This window comes from Protomyctophum parallelum (genome assembly GCF_964188405.1).
Source record: "Protomyctophum parallelum genome assembly, chromosome: 22".
NCBI lineage: Eukaryota > Metazoa > Chordata > Actinopteri > Myctophiformes > Myctophidae > Protomyctophum > Protomyctophum parallelum.
This window is the reverse complement of record NC_139714.1, coordinates 7,519,410-7,533,996: the sequence shown is the minus strand read 5'-3', so window position 1 is coordinate 7,533,996 and position 14,587 is coordinate 7,519,410. Positions and strand designations below refer to the sequence as shown.

General features: G+C 43.3%; 1 protein-coding gene across 3 annotated transcripts in view; it reads left to right on the top strand.

Annotated features, from left to right (window-relative positions):
* The window catches only part of grm8a (glutamate receptor, metabotropic 8a), a 313,805-nt gene that overhangs the window by 207,465 nt on the left and 91,753 nt on the right, over positions 1–14,587 (top strand). For all 3 annotated transcript variants that reach the window (XM_083758163.1, XM_083758162.1, XM_083758164.1), the window contains exons 5-7: positions 2,325–2,460; positions 2,949–3,103; positions 8,031–8,168. In XM_083758163.1, coding sequence (XP_083614289.1) covers positions 2,325–2,460; positions 2,949–3,103; positions 8,031–8,168 — 429 coding nt within the window. The remainder of the gene's footprint in view (positions 1–2,324; positions 2,461–2,948; positions 3,104–8,030; positions 8,169–14,587) is intronic.

Here is a 14,587-nt window from a genome sequence, read left to right as displayed (position 1 = left end):
GGAAAGTAACTAAGTAGCTACATTTACTATAGGGCTGGGAATTTAACTGATGTATTTCGATTCATTAATTACAGTACAAATAATGCGATAAAAAAAAAACCCACACATTTTAATCGTGCTTAGTTTTTGCATCTCAGAACCTTTCTTGTTTCAGGCGTAGCGATCATACTGTTGCACTGGAACGAACAGACTACAAATTCACCATATTCACATAAACCATATTCAAATGGCGTGTTGGCCATGTTGGCATTTTGTATTGAAAAAGCTGGGTGGCAACGGGGGGACATTTCATTAACTTAATGGCATGATGGCCACAGTGTGAATATGGTCTAGTGCACGCAATGGGAGAAGAAGCATTTTGATTAAAAAAAAAAAACTCACTCACTCGCATACCAAAAATCTGTCCTTTTGATGAGGGCTAGGTGTACAGAATAGACAAACCAATGTTTTGCAATTATGCAGGTTTATCATTCTTGCAAGGAATGATTAAATGTACTACACTGTTCCAAAATATTGTAAAAAACATCATTCAAAGAAGGAAACCAATACACTTACTAGGCTTAATTCAAGCATGCCAGTCTAGAGATGGTCTGACTCTACTGGCTGTATTGAAGGGCTAAAGGGCAGCATTGTGCCCCCTCTACTACCTGACACAGAACTGAATGACACACCCCTAGTCTGGGCCTTTCCTTTGATGGGACAAACCAACTGTTCTTAGGCAAGTAACACTACACGACTTCATGTTTTTAGCAACACCACTCTTTGTATGGACGATATACAGTTTCCAGTCAAATGCAAACTCCCCTGTCAAGTGGTACGTTCCAAACTCCCCTGTCAAGTGGTACGTTCCAAACTCCCCTGTCAAGTGGTACGTTCCAATTACATTCCCCTCCCTATAAAAAAGGAGCCCCTGAGTCATGTGACTCTTTTAGGAGGATCAGACCAAAAATAGGAAGTGGCAAGTTTGTTTTGCAATGAGCTTTGGACATTTGTTAAATCAACAAATGTCTATGTTTCAACCGATCTATTGTCTGTGTGTCATTTGTAAGTAATTGAAATGTATATGGTAAAATGCAAACTTGGTCATGATGTAAAAACCAACTCTGGATACACACGTAGATAGCATACGACATAGCATTTGTTTGTTTTGAATGCTAATTGTTTTGAATGCTAATTAAAAAAATATTCTCAGATCAAACATTGATATGCGATTAAGTAAGCCTTGCCGAGCCATAAGGCCCATAGGGCAAGACTCGCCTAGCTCCTGTTTAGTACAAGTACACCCCCTGGACATGATGTACAAGTACACCCTCTGGACATGCCCCAATCCAACCCTTGATGCTGAGTGCCAAGCAGGGAGGCTGGGTCCCATTTGTCTTTGGTATGACCTGGCCGGGGATCGAACCCCGACCTCCCAGTCTCAGGGCGGACACTCTAACGACAAGGCCACTGAGCTCTAATTAATTTGACTCTTTCGAGTCCTGGCCCTAAAATGTACTTAAATACTGTACTCAAGTACAATTTTGAGGTGTAGTATACTACTTTACTTGAGTATTTCCAATACTTTTACTTCTACTCCATACACCTCGGATCCACATATTGTACCTTTACTCCACTACAATTGTTTGAAAACTTAAGTTATTACAGTAGGTACTTTGTAGATATTGATTATTATTGCAAAATATATATGGCCAATCTACAAGCTCACAGGGTGTTGCGATGCGGCAGATTGTGAGCTAGTAGATCTGTTATTTTCAAATTATTTTCAAACATTTGAAAACGTGAAATGGGACATTCTGCATAATGAGTACTTTTGCTTTTGGTACTTTAAGTACATTTTGATGCCAACACCTTTGTACTTTACTCAAGTATATATATTTTTTCCTTTTTTTTCCTTTTACTATTTCTACGTTGCAGTATTGATAGTTAAGTAAAGATTGATGTAGTTAGTAAAAGCTAGTAAACGTCAGTAAATAAGTATTGTACGACATTCATTTCTTTTTCACTTTTATGATTCCCTTTCCATTAATTTTAATTCAATTCCTGTCCTTATTTTTCTCTCTTACTCATCTGCAATCGCTCTCCTCTATCTCTTTCTCTCAATCTGCGTCTGTCTGTCTGTCTGTCTGTCTGTCTGTCTGTCTGTTCTCTCTTTATCTCTGTGTTAATTGTACTTGACCCTAGAATGGATGTTGAATGTGAAATCAGAATATAATAATGGAAATATAATTACGTTGTATTCCCTCTTTACTAAAGTGCTTACTGCGGTTAGGGATTATATACATGCACTAATGTCTCTCTCTCTCTCTCTCTCTCTCTCTCAGGAGGGGTGTGTATAGCCCAGTCTCTGAAGATACCGAGGGAGCCTAGACCCGGGGAGTTTGATAAGATCATCAGACGGCTCATGGAGACCTCTAATGCGCGTGCCATTGTCATGTTTGCCAACGAGGACGACATACGGTACGCCCCCGACCACCAAAACAAGCACGCCCTCTGCCAGTGGCGTTGCATCGTGCTGAATGACAGAAGATACAAAGGGCTGGACAGAGGCTATGCATTTTATGTAATGACATAAATGACAGTTGGGGATGAGTTTCACATCTTGTTGGAGTGCCAAGAGCTTTATGCATTTTAGACGAATAATATCTACCTATAACTCATCCATCTATGTTATAGTTTATATTTTGTAAACTAATTCTATTAGCCAAAAGTTATTTGTAAATTGGGTGCTTTTCTGGAAAATGTTCTTCCTCTGTTCAAACAATGCACTTTTTGTAAATTGATGCATAGTTATGGGTAGAGATTATTGTATAATATCTATTTATGATTCAGCCTGTGATCATGGTCTTGGTTAAATACATTATGATGATGATGATGATTTGTTATCCTCATTTACATATCAATACGTTTTATTTTCTGTCCTCACTGTGTATTTATTTGTCTACCAGGCGGATTCTGGACGCAGCCAGACGCAACAACCAGTCGGGTCACTTCCTGTGGGTGGGCTCAGACAGCTGGGGGGCCAAGATCTCTCCTGTGGTGGGCCAGGAGATGGTCGCCGAGGGAGCCATCACCATCCTGCCCAAACGAGTCTCCGTGGACGGTATGCTCTCTCGTGCATGTGTGGGATTAGGTTTAACCCATTTAGACCTGAGCTCGATTCTACAAAATGCCTTCTAAATCCTGTTTTCTGAAAAACTCACGTTTATGTGTCATGTCAATTTCATGTCAAGGACTCCCAAAAATATATGTATATGGCTGTCAAAACCCCATATGAAAATATGTTGTTCCAGGGACCCCCCCACCAGAAGCACATGTTCGCTCTGAAAGAATATATATTCGAAGATTTGCGCCACGTGTTCGCGATTTTTCAAAAATAGCCGATCTACAATCTACATCTGTCTCAGTTTTACCGGCATCCAGATTGAATCAGGTCAGAGGCCTTCAATCAAGCTGTATGTCAGTAGACTGTGTAGAGATGGAAGTCAGTATAAAGTCTGTGAAAGACATGTCATCTTTTTGAAAGATGGTGGGCTGAGGAGAAACAGAGAGGTGATGCAAGGCCTTGCTAAGATAAAGACATTACAAGTTCCCCTTTAAACTGTCTTATCTCAGCCACACTGCAGCTCAAGGATCAAAGTGCATACTGTAGATCACTTCTTAGGTCACTGGGTCAGCTGCGACGATAGCAATGCGTTACATTAAATATTGAGTTTCTTGTTTTATTCAATAATAATTATTATTAAATAATTTATCAGACTTTCTTACGTCAGTCGTCATTCTCTTCTCTAAGTTCACAGTTTTGGGTCGTCGTCGGCACATCACAGTGAGTTTTATTAGTCTGCTGGTTGATCAGTACTAGATTGATATCAAACTATCATCATGAATAGCCCGGTTTTCCAGTGGTTCATACTAGGCTAGAAATCCAAACCAACACTGGTGGTGATGTGCACAACGTTTCACTTGATGTTTTGATGAGAACTCTGAAGCTCAACAAAGGCACTGGTGTCTAAGATTGTGTCGACAGGAAAGAGGCAGCAGAGAAAACGGTGAAATCAGCGGGCAGGGCATATCGTATTTTGGAGGGGCATGAGGCCAAACTGGGGCGGCAGGGCGGTCATGGCCATCAATGGCCTCTGTGAAATTCCTGCGTGTCTGTGTACACAGAGAGGCTGATACAAGTACAGAGACACCGTGTGATCCAAGCTCTCCCTGCATGTGGATCCCAGAAGGTGTCACATTTGTTCCATTTAAGTCCTCAGATGACTTCAGAGAGAGAGAGAGAGAGAGAGAGAGAGAGAGAGAGAGAGAGAGAGAATACAATACAATATTGTATGACGAGCATGACGGGCAGACAGCAGGAGAGCTTGGATTAGATAGACTGACCAGGAGCCACACTGAAACAGACAGAGATTAATGACACACACACACACACACACACACACACACACACACACACACACACACACACACACACACACACACACACACACACACACACACACACACACACACACACGCCGCAGCAGCAAGCATAAGCCACCAGAATCTGTAAAGGCTGGGTGTGAAGCTGCATTTCTTTCCCACACTGTTGCAACCAGACAGTGTTGCTGCTGCCACATGCGGTTACCACGGCTACCGCTGCAGTGCCATCTCTGCTGTCGTCTCCATAGAAACAAATGCACCGTTACTGGTATCGGTGGGTGTGGTTTACTGATGACCCTGACCAATGGCCTCACCGCTGACATGGGTGACAATTGTCTCTGAAACTTCCAGCCATGTTCAAAACCCTCTGAGGTGTCAAACATTGATTCTCAAGTTAACCCTTCATTTTTAAGGACCACCAGTTCCATATTAATTGGGCCACGGACCACCATTTTGACACCTTTTTTTTATCACTTTGACTCCATAATGCCCTTTCTGAAACCAGTCCCTTGACTTGGAAGTGCTCTCGGGAGGTTCCCTGAAGTGCCCCTCCAGCTGAATCAAGTTCCCTTGATTAGGGTGCTGGGTATAAAAAACTATTTGGAAATACACTCCTTGTGCAGAAACAGGAAACAGACACCATTATTTGCCATGGTTACCATCATGCAATTGCGTTACCTGTTATTTTGTTTGTACAGTTATATTGCATTGCATCGTGTATGTTTGTGTGACATGTGGATTTCATTAATATGAAATACAGCGTGAAAAATGACATGTCATATACATCCATGGTGTTTATGAATCATTGTGTTCAAAGTTGTTTTGTTTTGTGTGGTTTAATTCATAGTTTTTCACGGTGGGGTAAATAGAGAGCCCTTGTGAACATCAGTTGGAGCGTTGTCTATTCTGCATCAGATGAAGATTGTTTAGGAGGAGTTTATTTGGCATTTATTTGTGGTGGTACTTACATTTGTAGGTCGCGGTTTCCATGTGGACAGAGCAGGGCTGCACAAGGCAATCGAGTCTAGATCGGCACAGACTCGCTCTTGAGGGCTTTATAAGCCACTTCCACTCAAGGCTGCTTGGTTTCGGACGACACTTAATATGGCGTGAACACACATATCGAGGGCAAGTGTGTAGGGCGAGTGGCGAGGAGCTGGTTTCAGAAAGGGGGTTGGGGTCCATTTGGACCCTTTATGTTCCACGCACTCGAGGTTGAGAATCAGTGAAAACCAAAAAGAAAAAAGGAATTCAAAGCATGTTGTTTTAAGCTGTTAAACAAAAAGTGAGAAGATAAGTATTTATTCTCCCTCACTTTCTCCCTCTGTCCTCCACTTGTCTCTCCATTTTCTCCGCCAGCCAGCCTGCCTGCCTCTGGCAGCTGTTAGTGGTCCCTCTGGGGGTGGAGGAGAGAGAGTGTCTCTGTTAGTGGTCCCTCTGGGGGTGGAGGAGAGAGTGTCTCTGTTAGTGGTCCCTTTGGGGGTGGAGGAGAGAGAGAGTGTCTCTGTTAGTGGTCCCTCTGGGGTTGGAGCAGAGAGAGTGTCTCTGTTAGTGGTCCCTCTGGGGGTGGAGGAGAGAGAGAGTGTCTCTGTTAGTGGTCCCTTTGGGGTGGAGGAGAGAGAGAGTGTCTCTGTTAGTGGTCCCTTTGGGGGTGGAGGAGAGAGAGTGTCTCTGTTAGTGGTCCCTTTGGGGTGGAGGAGAGAGAGAGTGTCTCTGTTAGTGGTCCCTTTGGGGGTGGAGGAGAGAGAGTGTCTCTGTTAGTGGTCCCTTTGGGGGTGGAGGAGAGAGAGTGTCTCTGTTAGTGGTCCCTCTGGGGGTGGAGTAGAGAGAGTGTCTCTGTTAGTGGTCCCTTTGGGGGTGGAGGAGAGAGAGTGTCTCTGTTAGTGGTCCTCTGGGGGTGGAGGAGAGAGAGTGTCTCTGTTAGTGGACCCTTTGGGGGTGGAGGAGAGAGAGTGTCTCTGTTAGTGGTCCCTTTGGGGGTGGAGGAGAGAGAGTGTCTCTGTTAGTGGTCCCTCTGGGGGTGGAGCAGAGAGAGTGTCTCTGTTAGTGGTCCCTCTGGGGGTGGAGGAGAGAGAGTGTCTCTGTTAGTGGTCCCTTTGGGGGTGGAGGAGAGAGAGTGTCTCTGTTAGTGGTCCCTTTGGGGTTGGAGGAGAGAGAGAGTGTCTCTGTTAGTGGACCCTCTGGGGGTGGAGCAGAGAGAGTGTCTCTGTTAGTGGTCCCTCTGGGGGTGGAGGAGAGAGAGTGTCTCTGTTAGTGGACCCTCTGGGGGTGGAGGAGAGAGAGTGTCTCTGTTAGTGGACCCTCTGGGGGTGGAGCAGAGAGAGTGTCTCTGTTAGTGGACCCTCTGGGGGTGGAGGAGAGAGAGTGTCTCTGTTAGTGGACCCTCTGGGGGTGGAGGAGAGAGAGTGTCTCTGTTAGTGGTCCCTTTGGGGGTGGAGGAGAGAGAGTGTCTCTGTTAGTGGACCCTCTGGGGGTGGAGGAGAGAGTGTCTCTTGTTTTCTTTAACCCCTCTTATGTGGGACAAGCAGCATTTTGGGGAAGTGTTTTAATCTCAGATCTGCGATGCAGGGGAGTCGGACTGGAACATGTGAGCTCCGCAGGAACGTTCGCATTTACATTTAGTCACATTTAGTACATTTAGGCTACCTGTGAGATCATACTGACTCCTGCTGTGAGAAGAAAAAACCTTATAATCCCCTGAGAGATAGAGTGCTGCTTAAAGTCTCCTTTTCACCTTAAACTTCAGACTGTAATCACTTTACTGTAACAGAAATGACCCGCTTGACTTCAAAGCTACATGTCTGAGGCCGTCAGGCAAGCCAAATTAGAAAGCCTTTTCTATTTGGCGAGGGGCCCTGCATGCAGCCTTAGTTATAACACAGTCTGGGCGGGAACCCCTTTTGGTGTTTTAAGCATTATGTTATACTTTAGCTATAGAAGAAATCTAGAAAATGTGGCGCAAATCTTTGCTTCTGGGGGGGGGTCCCTGGAACAACATATTTTCAGATTGGGGTCAGTGACCAAATTCAGATAATTTTGGGGGTCCTTGACATGAAAAAGGTCGAGCACCACTGATATAGAAACATATAGAAAACTGTTAGGATTTGTAGAATCGGTCTCGGGTCTAAATGGGTTAACCGGGGCTGTGAATGGAGACTCTGATGTCTAGACAGGAAATGAAAGCTGATAAAAGGAAGACCTCCAGACTTTCGAGTGATCAGCTAAGACGGATGGGTAAACTCTTCATCCTGACAGGGTCCTGTGGGGCCTCTCAGAGCTGCAGCCACGTCTTGACTTATTTTTACATTAAGAAGAACTGACACGAAAAATAAATTACTGCTGATGTCGGGGTCTGGGGACTCTAGAGTGCCGTCTTTGGAGAGGAGTCACAGCCAATCAGTGAAGCCCTTTCGTCAATCACGACGACGTCTTCTAACAAGCTTACATCTGCGTGAAGCCGACTGCTTTGTCCACAGCATCCACACATCCTGTCAAAGTTCATGTTCTGACTAGACGAGAAGATCCTCTTCTCCCATTGCATTACAGTATGTTTACGTTGAGTACATTTTGTAGCATTTAATTCGCCACTCTCCTTCCCTCCACAGCGTTTGATCGCTACTTCCGCAGTCGTTCTCTGTCGAACAATAGGAGGAACGTTTGGTTCGCTGAGTTCTGGGAGGAGAACTTCAACTGCAAACTTGGGATGCATGGCAAGCGACCTGGCAGCCCGAAGAAATGTACAGGTAGGACGAATACACTTATTTCTTTTAAAGATGTGTTTTTGGCCTTTCTGCCTTTATTGATATAATACAAGTGAAGAATGACAGGAGAGAGGGAGAGAGAGACGGGGGCTGCAAGACATGCAGCAAAGGGGTGGGGGTGGGGAGTCATGCAGTAAAGGTCGTCATGAACGGGACTCGAACACGTGACGTGCTGTCAGGCCAGAGCCTATATGTGGCATGCGCCTGGACCACTAGGCCAGCGGGCGCAGAAGAATACACATTTAACTCCTTTATCCAAGAAATGCACTTGTAGGATGACTATGCTGTACCTGCTCCGCCTTAATTATGATTTGTTATTATTTGTCTTTTTGAGGCGTGCTAGCCCCCCAGCTTTGTGTGTCTGTGTGTACCACGGAAATTATTTGATTGGCTGAGCACGGAATGTGATTTATGATGATGTATATAAAGAATGGTTCAAGACACTAGATTTGATTGAAGTTGATTCTATTTCCCTTCCAAGGGAATCCTGTTGGTCAAATGTAGAAAATAATCAGAAATGTTCCACTGGAACACAGCAGATATGACAAGAATTCTACAGTGCAGTAATGCGGTAGATTCTAGTAGTTTTACATTAAAATCCTGAATGTTTAATTTTTTTATCTCATTCACTACAAATGGAACCAAATGGATCCTTTGCGGGTGAAACTGTTTTCATTTGTACACTCCGAGTTAAATTAATGCAAGCTGGAACTCAACTTCTATGTCCTATCCGGGATTCGAACCAAAATCGCCCCCCGTCTGAGGGTCTGAGGGGACAGATTTCTACCCCTCAGTTCAAGGGGGATTCCCCCGCTTGGCCACATACAGTATTGTCTCTCCCCGACCCTTTTCGCAATATTCATTAATAATCTAGCAAAGGAAATCAAATAACTGGAATTGGGTTTAAACTATGATGGCAGTAATAAACTAGATATCTTGATGTACGCTGATGACATCATTCTAGTAGCAGAAAATGAAAATGAATTGCAGACAATGCTGATGTGTACAGCAAAGTGGTGTAAAAAGTGGAAATTGACAGTTAATCATAGTAAAACCCAGATCATGCATTTCAGACAAATCAGAACAAAGAGGAGTGATTTTCAGTTCCAGCTAGGACAGGGGTCTGCAACAGGCGGCTCTAGAGCCGCATGCGGCTCTAGAGCACACCCCTAGTGGCTCCCTGTAGCATTAAAAGTAGCAATAAATTATTTTTCATTTATGGTTTCTGTAGGAGGCCAAACGTGACAAGCATTCTTAATATTTATTCTACACATTTTTACAAAATTGGAAAACTTAACTAAACTAAAATTTGCGTCATAGCATGCGACACACTCAGTGCCGTGCTAGCCAGGTGTCTATTATAAACAAACCGGTGGGTGTGTGAGGCTGCTGCCTGCTACGCTATGGCTTCTACAGGGAGAGAAATAAAGATAGCCGACGAAAAACAGAGGATTTAACAATTCGTGGACAGAGGCTTTTGCCTTCACAGCCAATGCAGATTGACTGCCTGTATGTTTAATCTGCAGTGAGAAGCTATCAAACAACAAAAAAAGTAACGTTGAAAGACATTTCCAGGGAAAGCATGCCAAATTCTGCTAGTTTCGTTGCAACCCGGGAGATAATAAAGCTTGGCAAGTTGCATTATAATGCGTAATTTTATTTCCGGCTCCAGATAGATTTTGAATTTATTTTTGGTCGAAAATGGCTCTTTCAACATCTTGGGTTGCTGACCCCTGAGCTAGGAGAACAACATTTACAGTATGTTGAAAATATTTGGGTCTTAACTTGGATGAACATTTACTTTATGAATATGGTACATCGGTATTGGCAGGATCTGCAGGTAGGGCCTTAGGTGGCATAATAGCCAAAACTAAACAGCTGGGTGATTTGGGATATGCTGCCTACTCCAAACTGTTTCACACGTGTGTCTGCCCTGTCATGGATTATATGGCGGGAATATGGGGCTCAAACATGAATATGAAGGGACAAATGGTTCAGAATAGAGCCATACGGTACTTTCTAGGAGTGCATACATTTGCGCCTATATTGGCAATAACAGGAGACATGGGTTGGGAGCCGTGTGAGATAAGGTGGAGAGGCAGCATGATGGCCTTATGGAACCGACTAATCAGAATGCCAGAGAACAGAGTTGCTAGGAAGATTTTCAACTGGGATGCATCAGTAAAAGGTGCATGGGCAAGTGCAATAGAGGACACTCTTGTACGAACTGGGTTACATGACAGTTTTCTAAATAACAGGGTTGTAAACATCTCCATGGTAAAAAGACACACTTAATACTATAGTTTATTTCAGAACAAATGGTCACAGGACATATTGTACAAACCAAAGCTGAGAACATTTGTTATGATGAAAAGTATGTTTGTGCCCCATTATCCAAAAGACAAAGATCCCTATGTGCCCAACTTCGTTCTGGGATCTTGCCCTTGCACCTTGAGACTGGGAGGTATAGAGGAGTTACAGAAGAAGAACGTATCTGCACCTACTGTGATATAAATGATATTGAGAATGAGTTCCATTTTCTTTTCTATTGCCCGTTGTATCATGAGCTACGTCAAAAGTTATTTAACAGATGTAAAAATATAGATCTGATGTGGTTAAGTGATGCAGAGCGACTAAAGATATTTGCATTGGCAGAATATATAGAGAAAGCTTGGGACATACGGACAAAGAAAACTTATATGTGATGTATTTTATTTTACTTTATGATAATGCTTATTTCTGTTTTTGTTTTGATCAAATACTTTGTGTAACTTCTGTGTGGGAAGTGAACGTGATATTGTTTATTTATGTTGTTGGTGTCTTATAATCCCGTAAGGGATGGGTCTTAACGACAAGACACGAAAAAAAAAATTCATTCATTCATACAACCACTGCAGATCTTTTTTTAAAGATTTTTCACAAAAATGTTTTGTTTTGGGTCGCTTTAACACTGGAATCCATTTAATTGGAGTTAATTGGTTCCATTCCGGTCCTGTGGATCCGGAATACTGCTAGTTTTTCTATTCTATGAGCAAATTAATTATGTTCACCTGGTGACCCATATGTAAATTACTCCCTGATTAGACAGCGAAAATGAGAACAGGCAGTAAGCTGGGGGTTTAATTGGTTGGTGTACTGAGTACCATTACATTATAGATGATACGGGCTGACCTGCTCCAGGCAACTAGAGACACAGTCTGCCTTCTCAACAGCTGTGACAGAAACGGAGTAATTGGTGGAAAGCATGCAGGTAAATAAGGTTCTTAAAGTGTGTGTGTGTGTGTGTGTGTGTGTGTGTGTGTGTGTGTGTGTGTGTGTGTGTGTGTGTGTGTGTGTGTGTGTGTGTGTGTGTGCGTACGTGCATGTGCGTGCGTGCGTGCGTGCGCGCCTGTGTACTAATAGTTCTTCAGCGGCTATGTGTGCATTTTTATACAGACCTTTATACAGACCCAGAATTTAGCAGAATGTAGCCAATCACACAGTAACAGTCAGCACTTGATGCGTGCGTGCGCGCGTGCGTGTGTGTGTGTGTGCGCGCGTTCTTTCACTCGTTGTCGTGTTGGTGTTTTCCTGGACTTCATGGAGAAGCGTGTTGTCTGGCTCAGGACAACTCCCGCTCACTCACGCACGCATGTACGCGCACACACAGCAATTAGTCCATACAAATATACTAAATTCAATCGCACAAAGAAACAAAAACAAACACAACAAACAAAGTTTGACAACTCACTGAAGCCTATAATGAGACTCGGTTTGTGCCTGTCTCTGCGCACACAGTCCTTTGAAGTCTGGGTCAATCGAGTTCGAGGTTTGGCTCTTCATCCAGCCTGTTTCTGTACTTAGTTTTTATGCAGGTGAAGAGAAGCCTTTCTCACAAAGATATGTCATAGCAAAATGAAGGAGAACGTGTACTGCCTTGTCTGGAAGAGCGGGTTATTCACTGTGCTGCCATTGTTTTCTGAAAGCAGACTTCAGTGTTTCATCGCAAGACAATTCTATTAAGCTCTCCTGCTATGCTCACCAACAGCGGCATTTCAGAGATTTCAATGTTGAACGGGTCGATATTCAGCTGTCGCTGGAAAGTATTCATGGATCTGTTATGTGAGTGAGACAATGTGTGCAACAATGCTGTCCCTCATTCCATTATCGATGGTCAGGTTGTTGGCTGACAGAAAGGTCTCCAATGTGGGGAAAGATGAAACATCAGTCACCTGCATAAATGCTTCAATCTAAAGTTATACACCCAAACACGTTGAACACAGTATTATCAATAAACATATACCTTCAGTTTAACATACAGTACATAAAACAGCTTCAGCAGCAATCTTAGTAAATAGCACTTATGTTGGTTGACTGAGAACTATAAGCACAACATTAGCTCCCAGAACACACTCTTAGAGAATAATGCAAATCTGCCATAAACAGACATTAGTATTCTCAACATCTCAAATAACCATAACATACCCCAAAGCTATGTTGGTGATTGACTAGAAATATCACAGTCCAAACGTAATCAACATGGCTGCTGTGTTGCAGTGTTAGCATGCTAAGTGCCACTGCTAATGCTAATACCAGGATAATCACAACTCACTCATCATAAAACACTCATCTTATACTGAACTCATCTCTGCCCCATCTGATCCCTATTCATGCACATGTATAACACTTGGGGATGTACTCTTTGGTCCTTATAGCAGCTCTTACCTGTGAAACAGATTTAGATCACACATCAGTTTACATTCAGTGTATCATCCAGTCTGTACTGCACTGATCTGATCTGCATACTAGTACTTCCTGTTTAACGTGTGCCAGAGACCACATGTAACAAAGCCTCAAAGCGCCCTCTGCTGTCCTCTTACTGTTACTGTTGTTAGGCACAAAACAGTGGGATTGAATGTCTGTCCACTTTTAAATGGAGGGTGGTAGTGTTTCAGAGTTAGTGTAATTCCTAGGGGCCACACACAGAACAGCGCATGTCCGACCGTTGTTTCCGCATGTCGGTCCGTTGGCGTCTAATCTACGTGTGCATCCGACCTTTTCCAGTAATCCTCATTCTCTTGGAAAAAAACATGCGTAGTAGATTGAATATGTCCCCAGCTATAGGCTAGTTCTGGTTTCTAGTGGTTTAGAACAGACCGTCTTCCTGAGCTCCACCATCTGACATTAAGCAAATTGGCCAAATCTGCAACAAGTTGTCTCCTCCAACTGGATAGATTAGTAGGGGCTACATTTTATTCATTCATTCAAACCTTTATTTATTGTCTGAAGGCATTGAGGTTGTCCTCCTTTGCAGCGTCGTCAGGATATTATGCAGTCAATCATGTTGAACATTATCTGCCAAGGCCTCTACTCTCCTTGACACTGTGTCGTTGCGTGCCGTCTCTTTTGCTATTGGCAGGCACAGTTATGGTATGGTATGGTATAGTGGTTAGTGGACTTGGCCTGCTTCAGTAATTCTAGTTTTCTTTTTAAATGTTTTTTTTTTTTAAACAGAGTTGTCTTTTCTCTGCTGGAGGTGTAAAAAACAGAGAGGGACTTTCATCCATATGTTTTGGTCGTGCAGTGCTGTGTCATCATTTTGGCATTCATAGCTGTTTCATCTTGCTTGGGGATTTCTGTCCCCCTTTCTCCTCGCCTATGCCTTTTTGGCACTGGCGGGGAGGACGGCTGGGACAGACACCAAAAGAAATACATTGACCTAGCTTTTCTAGCATCAAAGAAATGTATTACCTTACATTGGAAATCCTCTACCCCTCCTACTGCCTCTATGTAAAAGTAATGAATGATCTTAGGGTGTCTGCTGACAAGAAACATGTTGCATGTTGCATGAAACGGCTGCATTTGACACGATTGATCATTCAATTTTAATACAGCGTCTGGAGCACTGGATAGGCCTGTCTGGTACGGCCCTGTCCTGGTTTTCCTCCTACCTATCAAATATAAGTTACTTTGTCAATCTAGCCGAGTTTGACTCAGACAAACACGACATCAGTTCTGGTATTCCACAGGGCTCGATTCTTGGCCCTCTGCTTTTCTCCTTGTACATGCTGCCATTGGGCGAACTCCTTGCCAATCACGGAGTCAATTTTCATTTCTATGCTGATGATACCCAACTATATATTTCTGTGGCTCCAGATGATCCCTGTGCTTTAGACCCGCTGGTTACCTGTCTGTCTAGCATCAAATGTTGGATGAGTGAGAACTTTCTCAAGCTAAATGAGGATAAGACAGAAGTTCTCATAATCGGTTCTAGTGAACAGAAAGAATCAATATTAAGCAGACTTGGCAACCTGACTGTAGAAAGTAACAGTACAGTAAAGAACCTGGGGGTTATTATTGATTCTGAATTGAATTTTAATTCACACATTAATCATGTTACCAAGATTGCCTTTTTTCACCTT